This window comes from Pleuronectes platessa, chromosome 5, assembly GCF_947347685.1.
Source record: "Pleuronectes platessa chromosome 5, fPlePla1.1, whole genome shotgun sequence".
NCBI classification, from domain to species: Eukaryota; Metazoa; Chordata; class Actinopteri; order Pleuronectiformes; family Pleuronectidae; genus Pleuronectes; species Pleuronectes platessa.
Genome location: NC_070630.1, coordinates 22060198 through 22078236, shown reverse-complemented (window position 1 = coordinate 22078236; position 18039 = coordinate 22060198). Strand labels below are relative to the sequence as shown.

The window sequence follows — 18039 nt, the reverse complement described above, 5'->3', positions numbered from 1 at the left end:
CATCAGAGACCATAATATATCTCATAATCTGAACCCACTGTATGAAACCAAAATTTGACCGGTACTGTGTGTCTGGTCTGCGCACTACAGACGTTGCTTAAATACAGATGTTGCTTAAATACAGATGTTGCTGACCTATACATTCGGAAAGGTCACATGTTCAGTAAAACATGATGTATGAACACGTGAAATCAACACGAAGCAGACAATTCCTTATCATAACGTAATTCATCGATCGATCAAAAGAAGCGGACGTTTGTTTTTACGTTTTAGTTAAGTTTTCAACCTTCAATACTCGATTTTTCCCGAGGTGGCGCTGTGAATCAGCCATGGTACCCTCTTGTTTTTTGGACACGTTGATGCGGAACACCCAAAGCGCTTAATACAAAATTCTAACATCCTGCCCATGATGTGTTGGCGAACGGAGTTCAGAAGAGATGTGAGTTAGCTGTAGTCAGGAAAAATGTCAGCCCACGTTAAAAGAAGAAAGATCGATGCAGAATGTAGAGTTTTTAACAAGACGTGGACTTCCAAATATTTATTTACTGAAGTCGAAGGGAAAGCCGTGTGCTTGGTTTGTGGAGAAAAGATCGCTGTGTTTAAGGATTACAATTTGAATCGCCATTACGAGACAAAGCACGGAGAGACTTACAGAAACTTGACCGATGAAGAACGTGCACGGACATCGGACGCTTTGCTAGCCAAGCTGGGGAAGCAACAAGGTTTAATTACCAAGCTTTCCACCCCCAGGGATGGAGCTGTAAAGACCAGCTTTGTGCTATCCCACAAAATCGCCCAAAACAGTAAGCCATTCTCTGATGGGGAGTTTATCAAGGAGTGCTTGGTGGACTCCGCTGCACTAATATGCCCTGAGAAGAAAGAGGCATTTGAGAACGTGTCCCTCTCCAGACGAACCGTAACGAGAAGGATCGAGGACATCGCGGGAAATCTCGAGCTTCAGCTGCAAAAGAAAGTAGTCGATTTTGACTTTTTCTCCTTGGCTCTGCATGAGAGCTGTGATGTTCGCGACACAGCCCAGTTACTCATCTTTGTACGTGGGATGACGAAAGACTTTGAGGTTACGGAGGAGCTGGCAGCAATGCGGTCAATAAAAGGGACGACGACTGGGAGTGAGTTGTTCACGGAGGTAACTGCATGCTTGGACAAGCTGGGACTCAAATGGGACAAACTGGCAGGTGTTACAACCGATGGCTGTCCAAATCTGACAGGGACAAATGTCGGACTTTTGAAGCGGATGCAAGATAAAGTGAGGGAAATTAACCCAGAAATTAAATTGCTATTTTTGCATTGTATTATACATCAGGAGGTGTTGTGTAAGTCAGTGCTAAAAGTGAATCATGTTACTGATGTTGTAACTAAATTAGTTAACTTTATCAGGCCAAAGGCATTGAATCACAGACAGTTTGTTGCACTGTTGGAGGAGCATGAGACTGAACATGGTGACATAGGCTCCCACACAGCTGTCAGATGGCTCAGTCTAGGCGAAGTGCTTAAAAGAGTATGGGACATGAGAGAAGAGATTCGAGAGTTTTGTGAAAAGAAAGGAAAGGACATCCCAGAGCTCTCAGATGCAGACTGGATGGCAGATTTAGCATTTGCTGTTGATGTCACTGCACTAATGAATGAGCTAAATACCAAGCTGCAAGGCAAGGGCCTATTTGCACATGAAATGTACAGCCTGGTGAAGGCTTTCATGAGAAAGTTGCAGTTTCTTTCAAGTCAGTTGGAGGGTAACATTCTTAACCACATGCCAACACTGAAAGAAGCCACACCATCAGTTGATCACCTCCGCAGGTACTCATCCATGTTAGGGCTACTGCATGGTGAGTTTTCAAGAAGATTTGAAGACTTCAAAACAGTTGAAAGTGAAATGCACATGATTTCTGCTCCCTTCACGTACAGCGTGGATAATGCACCCAGTGATGTTCAGCTCGAACTCATTGACCTGCAGTCTGATAGACTACTGGCAGAGCACTTTAAGTCAGTATCACTGCTGAGGTTTTATTCATCTCTCAAAGAGGAGAACTTTCCAAACATGAGGAGGCATGCTCAGAAGATGTTGGTTCTCTTTGGATCTACTTACTTATGTGAACAAACATTTTCTGTGATGAAGTTTAACAAATCCAGATACAGATCCTCTCTCACTGATGATCACCTGTCGGCTGTCCTTCGCATATCCACTTCAGATATTCCACCTGACTTCAGTGCACTTGTTCATGCCCAAACAGGCCAGATTTCTCTCACTGAACAAGAAATAAAAACAGAAAACCAGCAAATGGGGTGATTACACAATGCAAATAGTAATGGCCCTTTGTATAAAGTTACTTTAAAGCTGATCTTTGAAATACTGCAAAAAACGTGCATATTTTGTTCACAACTGTTTTTTGTAAATGTCGATTAAAGTGTGATATAATGTTGGCGTTATTACTTTGCCTGCCTCACTTTTTCATTGCCTAATCATATCATTTACTCTTATCAAATGAATATGAGTAGAATTGAGTTCAGCCTATTGGTCCGGTCCTCAACAACTGTCCATGTTTTTTTCATGTGGCCCCTTGGGAAAATTCATTGCCCCCCCCCCCCCTGCTCAAGACAGTGAATTTTCAATTTGCTCGACATGACATTTCATTATGTGTGCAGCAGTTAAGTGTGTGGCCTGCGGTTTGTTCATAGGCTCTTGAGAGCTACAGACACACAAATCATGTTTTGAACTTCCATGTTAGTGAGGACACTCATTGGCATGATGCATTCCCTTGACCCTTACCCTCACCTTAACCATCACAACTAAATGCCAAAACTCTGCCCTAAATCAATCGTCCTAAACCACTTAACGTAGAACCCTGAACCTAACCGCCTTGATCTAGCACCTTGAGGTCAGAAGGTTGATCTTGAGCTCATCCTTTACAACAGGGGTCTTCAACGTTTTTCAGGCCAAGGACCCCCAAACTGATGGAGTGGGGACCCCCTACTATATATATTGTATAAAATTGTGTTTTATATTAAACTGGGCCTAGTGCCATGTATAAAAATAGCTACCCTGTTATTTTGCATTCAATATTAAGCTATCCAATTATAATACAGGCTCATATATTCATGTTTTTATTTTAAACGTGCAAGGTATAGGAGCTGCAGTGTGTGCATTGCTGAATGAAAGATAACTTATTCTGCCTCCATTTATCCGTTCGATACAGTATGTTGGATTTTTTGGTAGCACACACACAATCCCACATCTGGAATCAGTCTGAGCAGACCTCTGTTTATCCCTGTAAATGGACTCCGACCTCACTGACCATCTCCGCTCGCTGTGAACAGGTTTGAGTTCCTCTTCATCAGGCCGCTTCAAAGCTGATGGCTGACATGTACAAGAGTTGAAGGTCAGTGTAGTTTGCATGGGGTAAGGGTGTGTTTCTAATGAGCGGGCCACAAAGAGTATGCAGCTAGCCAGCCAATGGCTGCCAAAGTTCCACTGGCAGTTTCAAAAGAGGCTTTTACTTTATGTGTGTGTGTGGATATGGAGACAGTGACAAGAAGAGAATTAGACAAAACATTTGCTCCATTTTGGTTCCAGTTTTAGAGCTTATGTTTATCAAAGCTCCAAGGATCACACCCAACATTGCTCTGCAGCTCAAATTTAAATAAAATAAATGTGATTGCCGGTGAAACTAGTTCAGTATGAGAGTGTTTAAAAGCAGCTGTCAAGTTCTCACAGAGGACTAGCCAGAAGAATTTGGTCTACATCAATGGTGATATTCTGCCACGGCTTATGATTTTATTTTCTAGAGTTTTAATTTGTCAAATCTTGTAGCGGAAGAATGAATCAAAAGTATGAAAAGCAAAATAAGAATCCTGCAGTTGATTCATCTGAATTGACAAGTTGCAAGTAAAGATTTATACAAAAGAGAAATCAATGACATATATAGACATTCTCATGTTGTGTTTACCCCTGAGGATAGCAGAAGAAGAACTTAAGTGTTTGGCATCTGCATTGTGAGGTTTAAAATACCCTGAGATATTCATACTGCATCAGAAACACAGTTAATTCAGTTCAGATCTCAAGGTGTGTGCACTTTCCTCTGTTTCTGAGCATCAGCTGCAGAATTCTCCTATCAAAAGACAGCTTATTTGTGCCTTTATTAAGTTTGTGAGTGGGAATTAATTGAGGATTTGAACTTGAGTCCAAATTTTCACTTAGTAAATTGTAATGGGATGAGCTTGGGGGAGAAATATAAGCAAGAGGAAAAGACATTTCAAACAGGTGACTTACTCCAAGAAGACTTTATTCTAACACATGTTGCCAAAATAAAGCACAAACCACATGATAATACAGTTTTTCAATTCATTAGTAATTTGTACAATTTCAATATAAGTCTACCATCATTTATACAATGTCTGCCATGTGTAATATATTTCTAGGTTGACAATCATGTCAATGATTTCAATGTCAATATTCAACAATAAATTAGCATGTTCTCTGACATTTGGGGTTCAATCCAGGTAAATAATATCACTTAATTTATTCTATATAATAATGTTCTAGTTTCATTCAAAATTTCACAATGTATGTATCCTTGAGATCAAAGCAACATGCTGAGTTTATTGACATTCTTATATAACATTCACAAAGCCGATTTTTGAAAAACATTTGAAACTGAGTGTTGCTTACGTCCATGTTTGTTGGCTGGAAGTGATTTTATTAACTGCTTTTAGTGGAGTACTGAAAAACCAGAGCAGGAACATGTGCCATATAGCCTATATGCTTGCATGTGTCCAAGTGCATCATCGTGCACGAACATGATACAAACAAGAGCCACTTGTAAAAACACAGCTCCATGGAACTACTGCTTATACTGTACATCGTAACCAGTGTCGTGGACTGCTCCACGACACTCCACAAGGATTCAAATCTACATCATAATTTTAGTATGAAAATCAGAGCAGCTTTGAGTTTCACAGAAACCCAAACTCACCTCATCAAACCACAGACACACACACAAGTTTGTACTTCTATCTTAGTGAGGACATTTATTTAGATAATGCATTCCCTAGCCCCTTAACCTAAACCTAATTACAACCGTAACCCTAAAAACAAGTCTTAACCCTCAAACAAGCCTTTGAAGAAGTGAGGACTGGACAAAATGTCCTCACTCTCACACAAAGCCTAGGACATTCACAAATAAAATGAATGAAGGAGGAGTGACAGTCACTCCATTTTCTCTGGTTCTGCTTGTGATGCGTGTTCAGGCCAGTGACGGTCTCAGTATGGTTTTTTCTGCTCAAACACACACACACAAACACACACACAAACAAACACACACACACACACACACACACACACACAGGGAGACATTCAGTGATTACAAACCTATTTTTATTGATGGTGTTTGCCGTGTTTGTTTTCACATTATCTTACCTGTACTGATTGTCTTCTTGCTGTGGAGAGAATAAGGTGATAATTATTCCTTTAGAAATGAACACTTCACATGTCTCAGTGTTTGATACAACAGTAGTTCTCATCTGTTGTCATGTCTCAACTGTCTCTCAAATGCAGAAAACTTTGATTCTCTGTGCTTTATCTTTGACTGTTTATTTACATGTAGTACGCATGAGGTGATGCCACTGAATAACTAAGTACCTCTGTTACTTTTCCCCCAAATAAGTGGATTTCAAATTAATTTAGTATAATCCTATGACCTGGATCATCGTGTGTGCACATCCTTTTATCAGCCTGTTTATGTGAGGACCTCCACACCCACCTGAGTGCAGGTAAAACAGCATCACACACAGGAGGAGCACCAAGGCGAACATGACGACACCAACATTGAGATCAGAAAACCAGCTGCTTGGCTCTGAGAGGAGAAAACACAACAGAAAGATGTCAGACCTCATCTGAGTCCCTCTGCTGCCACTGTGTGAAACTTCATGGCACTACAGCTCAATCGCTGCTGGGTGGGTTCTCTCCCCTCACCTTCAACATGCAGGATGAAGCTCTTTTTGATGGGCATCCGCAAGGACTGGTGTGAGACGCTGCATGTAAACTTTTTCCCAGAGTTCCTGCGGGAACCCTGGAGGTAGAAGAACGCCGACAGAGAGAAGGTCTTGTCTAGGTTGTGTTTGTGGCTTTTCAGCATAAGGTTCTGGACTACCCTGGGCAGAGGAGCGCCAACCCTCTGGCCTGCCGCTTCCGGGTCTATCTCATGCCAAACAATATCCACATCCAGAGGGTAGTAATTCTCTGCATCACAGAAAATCCTCTGTTCCTCGCCCTCCTTCAGTTGGAGGATGGGTCCGACGTTGATAGTGACACGGGGAGGCTCTGACGAGACAATGAAGTTTTTCAGCGAGAGGTCTCATGACTCTGAGATTGTCACGAGCTGATTTTGTGTACAACATTAATTATCCCCTTTTTAGTATTCAAAGTCATACAATTGAGAATTTCTCAAACAAGAATGCCAACCATGCTTGTTTCAGCTTCCTAAATATTAGAAACAAATGTTTTTTAATTTCTATTTTTAGATTTTTAAACTGAATAAAAACGTTTATTTTGAACTGTTGGCCTGAAAAAAGATAAGAGTTACGACGGGCATGCTACACTGCATTCTGACTTTAGTAGACTTAAAGATGAATCAGTCAATCTTAATTCACATATATTCAGTGATAATAAAAGGAAGACCAGTTGCAGCCCTTAATGTACAAGACAAAGTCATGAGGGAAATCTCGCAAGGTGAATGAATTCATTTTTTTCTGGATCAATGATATTTTATGCAGAAACATTTATTCTCAATGTCGGCTGCGTCAGGTTCTCAGTTTTATTCCTGAATCTGAACATCTGATACGTCAAAGGAGGAAAATGAATGCTGTTTCGCTCTATTACCTACACTGTTGACTCATTCTTTTAAGCATTCACAACTTTTATTTCTGAGATTCACATTAACTGGATCATATAAAATCTAACTCGTCTATTATTGAAGGTTTATTTTCGTAACACTTCCACTCTTTTAATGCTCTCTAGACATCTATCAAAAGAGAACAGGTCACCTGTGACGCCTTCACACATCATACTGAAAGTTGTTCCATATTTTGAACATTTGCTGACATGTGTGAAGTACTCAGGCTTTCTGACTAAAGGGGACCAAGCTTTTACAGTCAGGCCTGGTACGGGCTTATAAACTCACACTTAAAACTATAAATTCAAAAGCTTTTTTATATGTCAACCACAGTTAGCATTTTATACATCATGCCCTGGTCCGTAACCTTTGTGTGACTGTCTTACCTTCGACATACAGATTTATATCCAGACTGGTGAACAGTGGATTCACTGACACTGAACAAATGTACCTCCCTTCACTGCTCATCTTGGTGAAGGGGAGGTTATAGGTAGCATCCCCCTTGGCGAGGCTCTTCAACTCAACCCCAGTCCCCTGGTTATGCCGTAAGCGGGGGGAATGGCTGAAGAGTGGGATTCTTTCGCCACGATGTTGCCAGTTCCACTCCACAGTGACATCTGGATCCCTGTGGTCCAGAGCAAACTGGCAGTGAAGCTTTTGTTGGGAGCTCAGGGTGGCTTTGACTGATGGAGATTGTGTTTTCATGACCAGGGCAACTATGAAAACAAGACAGAGGCAAATGAGACATGGACATTATTTACTCAAACTGTTATATGTTAAATTACTTATTAAGACAGTGAGTGTTACCCATTGTTGTGAGTATCTCCCCGTCCTCAATGACAGGCCAGTTGCGGTAGTCCTGCTGTCCAGGGGGGGGTTGGTCAGATGGATGTCTGAGGAAGCTAGTGACGGTGAACAGGCCCTTGCTGTGTTTGAGGGTGCAGCTGAACCAACGGTTGTACTCCTTGTTTTCCTGGGCAGGCCAGTGGACATGGATCCCCTCTGTACTGTACCTACGCAGCTCACAGTCCAACAGATCGGCCTCCACCCCCTCCACATAATCGCGCAGGTCCAACTTAGATCCTACAACAGAACAGAATACAGTAGAATAAAAGAGAACAGAACAACGCTCAGTGTTGTTGATGTTGGGTAAAAGGCTACAGCTCTTACCTGTGACCAGGAAAGTGACGGCATGTGGGTTGACTGGATCATCTCCTTTCTGGCCAAACTGCAGCATGACCTGTCTGTGTTTGAGCTGAGTCTCAGTGTGACCATCTTCATTCAAAAACACCTTTTCATCAGTGAACTGACAGGGCAGCCATGTCATCTGATGCAGGCTCAGAACTCCTGAGAGACACAATATAATTTAGTGCAGTCAGCTTTCAATTTCTTTATTTTACTGCTTGATAATAACGCACAAGTACAGTGTGGTATACTGCATTCATTATATTACAGTATACAGTTGCATATAAAAGTAAATTAAAGCACTGTGTAGTATGGTATACAAAGAAAAGTGTAGTATACTATAATATAATAGTGGCTTATAGTGTGGTATGCTTTAGACAGGATAGTGTAGTTTCGTAGTGCAGCACACCGTTGTAGACTATAGAGTAGCATTACAAAGTAGTATGGAATGTAAAGCAGGGTGTAGTATACTGTAGTATATTACAGTACAACGGTGTACAGAAAAGAATAGTGTATTATAATGTGTTGTAGTACAAACAGTACAGTATAGAAAGTACAGGTATACCTCATTATCGTATTACAGTGTATTACAGTAGAATGTGTAATATAGTATTGGACACACACACACACACGCATACACACTCACACCACAGACTGAAACAAAGGTTGAGTCAGTAACTTACCTGAACATAGAGACAAGACACAAAGTATGTGTAAGAGTGAATCCATGATCGTCCACCGGTACAGATCCCCTTGTTGTAGCTGCAGATCTGTGAAGATACACTTTCACTTTCACTTCGTCTGAAACCCAAGCTGCAGCGGCTGTCACGTGGTCAGTTATAATATCAGAGACCATAATATATCTAATAATGTGAACCCACTGTATGAAACCAAAATTTGACCGGTACTGTGTGTCTGGTCTGCGCACTACAGACGTTGCTTAAAAACAGATGTTGCTTAAATACAGATGTTGCTGACCTACACATTCGGAACGTCACATGTTCAGTAAAACATGATGTATGAACACGTGAAATCAACACGAAGCAGACAATTCCTTATCATAACGTAATTCATCGATCGATTGTTTTTACGTTTTAGTTAAGTTTTCAACCTTCAATACTCGATTTTTCCCGAGGTGGCGCTGTGAATCAGCCATGGTACCCTCTTGTTTTTTGGACACGTTGATGCGGAACACCGGAAGCGCTTAATACAAAATTCTAACATCCTGCCCATGATGTGTTGGCGAACGGAGTTCAGAAGAGATGTGAGTTAGCTGTAGTCAGGAAACATGTCAGCCCACGTTAAAAGAAGAAAGATCGATGCAGAATGTAGAGTTTTTAACAAGACGTGGACTTCCAAATATTTATTTACTGAAGTCGAAGGGAAAGCCGTGTGCTTGGTTTGTGGAGAAAAGATCGCTGTGTTTAAGGATTACAATTTGAATCGCCATTACGAGACAAAGCACGGAGAGACTTACAGAAACTTGACCGATGAAGAACGTGCACGGACATCGGACGCTTTGCTAGCCAAGCTGGGGAAGCAACAAGGTTTAATTACCAAGCTTTCCACCCCCAGGGATGGAGCTGTAAAGACCAGCTTTGTGCTATCCCACAAAATCGCCCAAAACAGTAAGCCATTCTCTGATGGGGAGTTTATCAAGGAGTGCTTGGTGGACTCCGCTGCACTAATATGCCCTGAGAAGAAAGAGGCATTTGAGAACGTGTCCCTCTCCAGACGAACCGTAACGAGAAGGATCGAGGACATCGCGGGAAATCTCGAGCTTCAGCTGCAAAAGAAAGTAGTCGATTTTGACTTTTTCTCCTTGGCTCTGCATGAGAGCTGTGATGTTCGCGACACAGCCCAGTTACTCATCTTTGTACGTGGGATGACGAAAGACTTTGAGGTTACGGAGGAGCTGGCAGCAATGCGGTCAATAAAAGGGACGACGACTGGGAGTGAGTTGTTCACGGAGGTAACTGCATGCTTGGACAAGCTGGGACTCAAATGGGACAAACTGGCAGGTGTTACAACCGATGGCTGTCCAAATCTGACAGGGACAAATGTCGGACTTTTGAAGCGGATGCAAGATAAAGTGAGGGAAATTAACCCAGAAATTAAATTGCTATTTTTGCATTGTATTATACATCAGGAGGTGTTGTGTAAATCAGTGCTAAAAGTGAATCATGTTACTGATGTTGTAACTAAATTAGTTAACTTTATCAGGCCAAGGGCATTGAATCACAGACAGTTTGTTGCACTGTTGGAGGAGCATGAGACTGAACATGGTGACATAGGCTCCCACACAGCTGTCAGATGGCTCAGTCTAGGCGAAGTGCTTAAAAGAGTATGGGACATGAGAGAAGAGATTCGAGAGTTTTGTGAAAAGAAAGGAAAGGACATCCCAGAGCTCTCAGATGCAGACTGGATGGCAGATCTTGCATTTGCTGTTGATGTCACTGCACTAATGAATGAGCTAAATACCAAACTGCAAGGCAAGGGCCTATTTGCACATGAAATGTACAGCCTGGTGAAGGCTTTCATGAGAAAGTTGCAGTTTCTTTCAAGTCAGTTGGAAGGTAACATTCTTAACCACATGCCAACACTGAAAGAAGCCACACCATCAGTTGATCACCTCCGCAGGTACTCATCCATGTTAGGGCTACTGCTTGGTGAGTTTTCAAGAAGATTTGAAGACTTCAAAACAGTTGAAAGTGAAATGCACATGATTTCTGCTCCCTTCACGTACAGCGTGGATAATGCACCCAGTGATGTTCAGCTCGAACTCATTGACCTGCAGTCTGATAGACTACTGGCAGAGCACTTTAAGTCAGTATCACTGCTGAGGTTTTATTCATCTCTCAAAGAGGAGAACTTTCCAAACATGAGGAGGCATGCTCAGAAGATGTTGGTTCTCTTTGGATCTACTTACTTATGTGAACAAACATTTTCTGTGATGAAGTTTAACAAATCCAGATACAGATCCTCTCTCACTGATGATCACCTGTCGGCTGTCCTTCGCATATCCACTTCAGATATTCCACCTGACTTCAGTGCACTTGTTCATGCCCAAACAGGCCAGATTTCTCTCACTGAACAAGAAATAAAAACAGAAAACCAGCAAATGGGGTGATTACACAATGCAAATAGTAATGGCCCTTTGTATAAAGTTACTTTAAAGCTGATCTTTGAAATACTGCAAAAAACGTGCATATTTTGTTCACAACTGTTTTTTGTAAATGTCGATTAAAGTGTGATATAATGTTGGCGTTATTACTTTGCCTGCCTCACTTTTTCATTGCCTAATCATATAATTTACTCTTATCAAATGAATATGAGTAGAATTGAGTTCAGCCTATTGGTCCGGTCCTCAACAACTGTCCATGTTTTTTTCATGTGGCCCCTTGGGAAAATTCATTGCCCCCCCCCCCCCCCCCCCGCTCAAGACAGTGAATTTTCAACTTGCTCGACATGACATTTCATTATGTGTGCAGCAGTTAAGTGTGTGGCCTGCGGTTTGTTCATAGGCTCTTGAGAGCTACAGACACACAAATCATGTTTTGAACTTCCATGTTAGTGAGGACACTCATTGGCATGATGCATTCCCTTGACCCTTACTCTCACCTTAACCATCACAACTAAATGCCAAAACTCTGCCCTAAATCAATCGTCCTAAACCACTTAACGTAGAACCCTGAACCTAACCGCCTTGATCTAGCACCTTGAGGTCAGAAGGTTGATCTTGAGCTCATCCTTTACAACATGGGTCTTCAACGTTTTTCAGGCCAAGGACCCCCAAACTGATGGAGTGGGGACCCCCTACTGTATATATTGTATAAAATTGTGTTTTATATTAAACTGGGCCTAGTGCCATGTATAAAAATAGCTACCCTGTTATTTTGCATTCAATATTAAGCTATCCAATTATAATACAGGCTCATATATTCATGTTTTTATTTTAAACGTGCAAGGTATAGGAGCTGCAGTGTGTGCATTGCTGAATGAAAGATAACGTCTTCTGCCTCCATTTATCCGTTCGATACAGTATGTTGGATTTTTTGGTAGCACACACACAATCACACATCTGGAATCAGTCTGAGCAGACCTCTGTTTATCCCTGTAAATGGACTCCGACCTCACTGACCATCTCCGCTCGCTGTGAACAGGTTTGAGTTCCTCTTCATCAGGCCGCTTCAAAGCTGATGGCTGACATGTACAAGAGTTGAAGGTCAGTGTAGTTTGCATGGGGTAAGGGTGTGTTTCTAATGAGAGGGCCACAAAGAGTATGCAGCTATCCAGCCAATGGCTGCCAAAGTTCCACTGGCAGTTTCAAAAGAGGCTTTTACTTTATGTGTGTGTGTGGATATGGAGACAGTGACAAGAAGAGAATTAGACAAAACATTTGCTCCATTTTGGTTCCAGTTTTAGAGCTTATGTTTATCAAAGCTCCAAGGATCACACCCAACATTGCTCTGCAGCTCAAATTTAAATAAAATAAATGTGATTGCCGGTGAAACTAGTTCAGTATGAGAGTGTTTAAAAGCAGCTGTCAAGTTCTCACAGAGGAATAGCCAGAAGAATTTGGTCTACATCAATGGTGATATTCTGCCACGGCTTATGATTTTATTTTCTAGAGTTTTAATTTGTCAAATCTTGTAGCGGAAGAATGAATCAAAAGTATGAAAAGCAAAATAAGAATCCTGCAGTTGATTCATCTGAATTGACAAGTTGCAAGTAAAGATTTATAGAAAAGAGAAATCAATGACATACTGTATATAGCCATTCTCATGTTGTGTTTACCCCTGAGGATAGCAGAAGAAGAACTTAAGTGTTTGGCATCTGCATTGTGAGGTTTAAAATACCCTGAGATATTCATACTGCATCAGAAACACAGTTAATTCAGTTCAGATCTCAAGGTGTGTGCACTTTCCTCTGTTTCTGAGCATCAGCTGCAACATTCTCCTATCAAAAGACAGCTTATTTGTGCCTTTATTAAGCTTGTGAGTGGGAATTAATTGAGGATTTGAACTTGAGTCCAAATTTTCACTTAGCAAATTGTAATGGGATGAGCTTGGGGGAGAAATATAAGCAAGAGGAAAAGACATTTCAAACAGGTGACTTACTCCAAGAAGACTTTATTCGAACACATGTTGCCAAAATAAAGCACAAACCACATGATAATACAGTTTTTCAATTCATTAGTAATTTGTACAATTTCAATATAAATCTACCATCATTTATACAATGTCTGCCATGTGTAATATATTTCTAGGTTGACATCATCTCAATGATTTCAATGTCAATATTCAACAATAAATTAGCATGTTCTCTGACATTTGGGGTTCACTCCAGGTAAATAATATCATTTAATTTATTCTATATAATAATGTTCTAGTTTCATTCAAAATTTCACAATGTATGTATCCTTGAGCTCAAAGCAACATGCTGAGTTTATTGACATCCTTATATAACATTCACAAAGCCGATTTTTGAAAAACATTTGAAACTGAGTGTTGCTTACGTCCATGTTTGTTGGCTGGAAGTGATTTTATTAACTGCTTTTAGTGGAGTATTGAAAAACCAGAGCAGGAACATGTGCCATATAGCCTATATGCTTGCATGTGTGCATGTGCATCATCGTGCACGAACATGATACAAACAAGAGCCACTTGTAAAAACACAGCTCCATGGAACTACTGCTTATACTGTACATCGTAACCAGTGTCGTGGACTGCTCCGGCCGCCCACAAGGATTCAAATCTACATCATAATTTTAGTATGAAAATCAGAGCAGCTTTGAGTTTCACAGAAACCCAAACTCACCTCATCAAACCACAGACACACACACAAGTTTGTACTTCTATCTTAGTGAGGACATTTATTTAGATAATGCATTCCCTAGCCCCTTAACCTAAACCTAATTACAACCGTAACCCTAAAACCAAGTCTTAACCCTCAAACAAGCCTTTGAAGAAGTGAGGACTGGACAAAATGTCCTCACTCTCACACAAAGCCTAGGACATTCACAAATAAAATGAATGAAGGAGGAGTGACAGTCACTCCATTTTCTCTTGTTCTGCTTGTGATGCGTGTTCAGGCCAGTGACGGTCTCAGTATGGTTTTTTCTGCTCAAACACACACACACACACACACACACACACATACACATACACACACATACACACACACAGGGAGACATTCAGTGATTACAAACCTATTTTTATTGATGGTGTTTGCTATGTTTGTTTTCACATTATCTTACCTTTACTGATTGTCTTCTTGCTGTGGAGAGAATAAGGTGATAATTATTCCTTTAGAAATGAACACTTCACATGTCTCAGTGTTTGATACAACAGTAGTTCTCATCTGTTGTCATGTAACTGTCTCTCAAATGCAGAAGACTTTGATTCTTTGTGCTTTATCCTTGACTGTTTATTTACATGTAGTACGCATGAGGTGATGCCACTGAATAACTAAGTACCTCTTTTACTTTTATCCCTAAAGTGTGGATTTTAAATGAATTTAGTATATTCCTATGACCTGGATCATCGTGTGTGCACATCCTTTTATCAGACTGTTTATGTGAGGACCTCCACACCCACCTGAGTGCAGGTAAAACAGCATCACACACAGGAGGAGCACCAAGGCGAACATGACGACACCAACATTGAGATCAGAAAACCAGCTGCTTGGCTCTGAGAAGAGAAAACACAACAGAAAGATGTCAGGTCTCAACTGAGTCCCTCTGCCTCTCCCTCTGCCATTTTCCTTCATGCCACTGTGTGAAAATTCATGGCACTACAGCTCAATCGCTGCTGGGTGGGTTTTCTCCCCTCACCTTCAACATGCAGGATGAAGCTCTTTTTGATGGGCATCCGCAAGGACTGGTGGGAGACACTGCATGTAAACTTTCTCCCAGAGTTCCCGCGGGAACCCTGGAGGTAAAAGAACGCCGACAGAGAGAAAGTCTTGTCTTGGTTCTCTTTGTGGCTTGACACCAAAATGTTCTGGACTACCCTGGGCAGAGGAGCGCCAACCCTCTGGCCTGCCTCTGCCGGGTCTATCTCATACCAAACAATATCCACATCCAGAGGGTAGTAATTCTCTGCATCACAGAAAACCCTCTGCTTCTCGCCCTCCTTCAGTTGGAGGATGGGTCCGACGTTGACAGTGACACGGGGAGGCTCTGACGAGACAATGAAGTATAGGTGAATTTTCAGCGAGAGGTATCACAAGCCTTGAACTCATTATTAGATTGTCAAGAGACGATTTTGTGTAAAACATTAATTATCCTCTTTTTAGTTTTCAAAGTGATATAATTGAGAATTTCTCAAACAAGAATATCAACCATGCTAGTTTAAACTTCTTAATGATTGCAAATGGATGTTTTGTAAACTAAATAAAAACGTGAATGAATTCATTTTCTTCTGAATCAATAATTTATGCAGAAGTATTTATTCTCAATACCGGCTGCATCAGGTTCTCAGTTTTATTCCTCAACCTGAACTTCTGATACGTCAAAGGAGGAAAATGAATGCTGTTCCGCTCTATTACCTACACTGTTGACTCATTCTTTTAAGCATTCACAACCTTTTATCTCTGAGATTCACATTAACTGGATCATAAAAAATCGAACTCGTCTATTATTGAAGGTTTATTTTCGTAACACTTCCACTCTTTTAATGCTCTCTAGACATCTATCAAAAGAACACTTCACCTCTGACGCCTTCACACATCATACTGAAAGTTGTTCCATATTTTGAATATTTACTGACATGTGTGAAGTTCTCAGGCTTTCTGACTAAAGGGGACCAAGCTTTTACAGTCAGGCCTGGTACGGGCTTATAAACTCACACTTAAAACTATACATTCAAAAGCTTTTTTATATGTCAACCACAGTTAGCATTTTATACATCATGCCCTGTTCCGTAACCTTTGTGTGACTGTCTTACCTTCGACATACAGATTTATATCCAGACTGGTGAACAGTGGATTCACTGACACTGAACAAATGTACCTCCCTTCAAAGCTCATCTTGGTGAAGGGGAGGTTATAGGTAGCATCCCCCTTGGCGAGGCTCTTCAACTCAACTCCAGTCGCCTGGTTATGCCCCACGCGGGGGGGATGCCTGAAGAGTGGGATTATTTTGCCCCGATGTTGCCAGTTCCACTCCACAGTGACATCTGGTTCCCTGTGGTCCAGAGCAAACTGGCAGTGAAGCTTTTGTTGGGACCTCAGGGTGGCTTTGACTGATGGAGATTGTGTTTTCATGACCAGGGCAACTATGAAAACAAGACAGAGGCAAATGAGACACGGACATGATTTAGTCAAACTGTGCTAGTTTAATTATTAAAGACAGTGAGTGTTACCCATTGTTGTGAGTATCTCCCCTTCCTCAATGACAGGCCAGTTGTGGTGGTCCTGCTGTCCAGGGGGGGGTTGGTCAGATGGATGTCTGAGGAAGCTAGTGACGATGAACAGGCCCTTGCTGTGTTTAAGGGTGCAGCTGAACCAACGGTTGTACTCCTTGTTTTCCTGGGCAGGCCAGTGGACATGGATCCCCTCTGTACTGTACCTACGCAGCTCACAGTCCAACAGATCGGCCTCCACCCCCTCCACATAATCCAGCAGGCCCAATTTAGATCCTACAACAGAACAGAATACAGTAGAATAAAAGAGAACAGAACAACGCTCAGTGTTGTTGATGTTGGGTAAAAGGCTACAGCTCTTACCTGTGACCAGGAAAGTGACGGCATGTGGGTTGACTGGATCATCTCCTTTCTGGCCAAACTGCAGCATGACCTGTCTGTGTTTGAGCTGAGTCTCAGTGTGACCATCTTCATTCAAAAACACCTTTTCATCAGTGAACTGACAGGGCAGCCATGTCATCTGATGCAGGCTCAGAACTCCTGAGAGACACAATATAATTTAGTGCAGTCAGCTTTCAATTTCTTTATTTTACTGCTTAATAATAACATACAAGTACAGTGTGGTATTCTGCATTAATTATATTACAGTATAAAGCTGTATATTAAAATAGTAAATTAAAACACAGTGTAGTATAGTATACAAAGAAAGGTGTAGTATACCATAATATAATAATGGGTTATAGTGTGGTATGCTTTAGACAGGATAGTGTAGTTTACTAGTACAGCACACTATTTTGTACACTATAAAATAGTATTATAAAGTAGTATGGAATGTAAAGCAGGGTGTAGTATACTGTAGTATATTACAGTACAACGTTGTACAGAAAACTATAGTGTAATATAATGTGTTGTATTACAGTATAGAAAGTACAGGTATACCTCATTATCGTATTACAGTATATTACAGTAGAATGTGTTAATGTAGTATAACACACACAAACACACACAGACACACACACACACACACACACATACACACACACACACACACACACACACACACACACACACACATCACAGACTGAAACAAAGCTTGATCAGTAACTTACCTGAACATAGAGACAAGACACAAAGTACGTGTAAGAGTGAATCCATGATCGTCCACCGGTACAGATCCCCTTGTTGTAGCTGCAGATCTGTGAAGATACACTTTCACTTTCACTTCGTCTGAAACAAAAGCTGCAGCTGCTGTCACGTTATAATATCAAGAGACCGTAATATACTTCATAATGTGAACACACTGTATGAAACCAACAGTTGAGCGATACTCTGTTTCTGGTCTGCGCGCTACAGATGTTGCTTAAATACAGAAACGTCACATGTTCAGAACGTCACACGTTCAGTAAAACATGATGTATGAACACATGAAATTAACAAGAAGCACACAATTCCTTATCATAATGTAATGATCGATCGATCAACACGAAGTGAACGTTTTCGTTCCGTTTTCAACCTTCAATGCTCGATTTGTCCCGAGGTGGCGCTGTGAATCAGCCGTGGGACCCTCTTGTTTTTTTGACACG

General features: G+C 41.2%; 2 protein-coding genes across 2 annotated transcripts; both read right to left on the bottom strand.

Moving 5' to 3' along the window:
- Nucleotides 1–4277: 4277 nt before the first annotated feature.
- Nucleotides 4278–8926, bottom strand: LOC128439854 (tapasin). Its single transcript, XM_053422329.1, has 8 exons — nt 8774–8926; nt 8076–8252; nt 7713–7988; nt 7292–7621; nt 5987–6334; nt 5775–5867; nt 5432–5451; nt 4278–5290 (listed from the first exon to the last, which is right to left on the bottom strand). Exons 1-8 carry the CDS (start codon nt 8817–8819, stop codon nt 5276–5278), a joined length of 1305 nt encoding a protein of 434 aa, XP_053278304.1. The 5' UTR covers nt 8820–8926; the 3' UTR covers nt 4278–5275.
- Nucleotides 8927–13202: 4276 nt separating this feature from the next.
- On the bottom strand, nt 13203–18004 carry LOC128439853 (tapasin-related protein-like). The gene is made up of 9 exons (XM_053422327.1): nt 17970–18004; nt 17566–17652; nt 16820–16996; nt 16457–16732; nt 16040–16369; nt 14926–15273; nt 14690–14782; nt 14350–14369; nt 13203–14212 (listed from the first exon to the last, which is right to left on the bottom strand). Exons 2-9 carry the CDS (start codon nt 17609–17611, stop codon nt 14198–14200), a joined length of 1305 nt encoding a protein of 434 aa, XP_053278302.1. The 5' UTR covers nt 17612–17652; nt 17970–18004; the 3' UTR covers nt 13203–14197.
- Nucleotides 18005–18039: the final 35 nt, after the last annotated feature.

Bases quoted from the DNA above. Each gene is read 5' to 3' on its own strand.
- LOC128439854 (XM_053422329.1), bottom strand. From the start codon at position 8,819: ATGGATTCACTCTTACACATACTTTGTGTCTTGTCTCTATGTTCAG. The intron at 7,622-7,712 runs GTAACACTCACT...TTGTTTTCATAG, and splicing joins GGAGATACTCACAACAATGG to TTGCCCTGGTCATGAAAACA. The intron at 5,868-5,986 runs GTGAGGGGAGAG...TTCTCCTCTCAG, and splicing joins CTTCATCCTGCATGTTGAAG to AGCCAAGCAGCTGGTTTTCT.
- LOC128439853 (XM_053422327.1), bottom strand. From the start codon at position 17,611: ATGGATTCACTCTTACACGTACTTTGTGTCTTGTCTCTATGTTCAG. The intron at 14,783-14,925 runs GTGAGGGGAGAA...TTCTCTTCTCAG, and splicing joins CTTCATCCTGCATGTTGAAG to AGCCAAGCAGCTGGTTTTCT. The intron at 14,370-14,689 runs GTGGGTGTGGAG...TTCTCTCCACAG, and splicing joins GCTGTTTTACCTGCACTCAG to CAAGAAGACAATCAGTAAAG.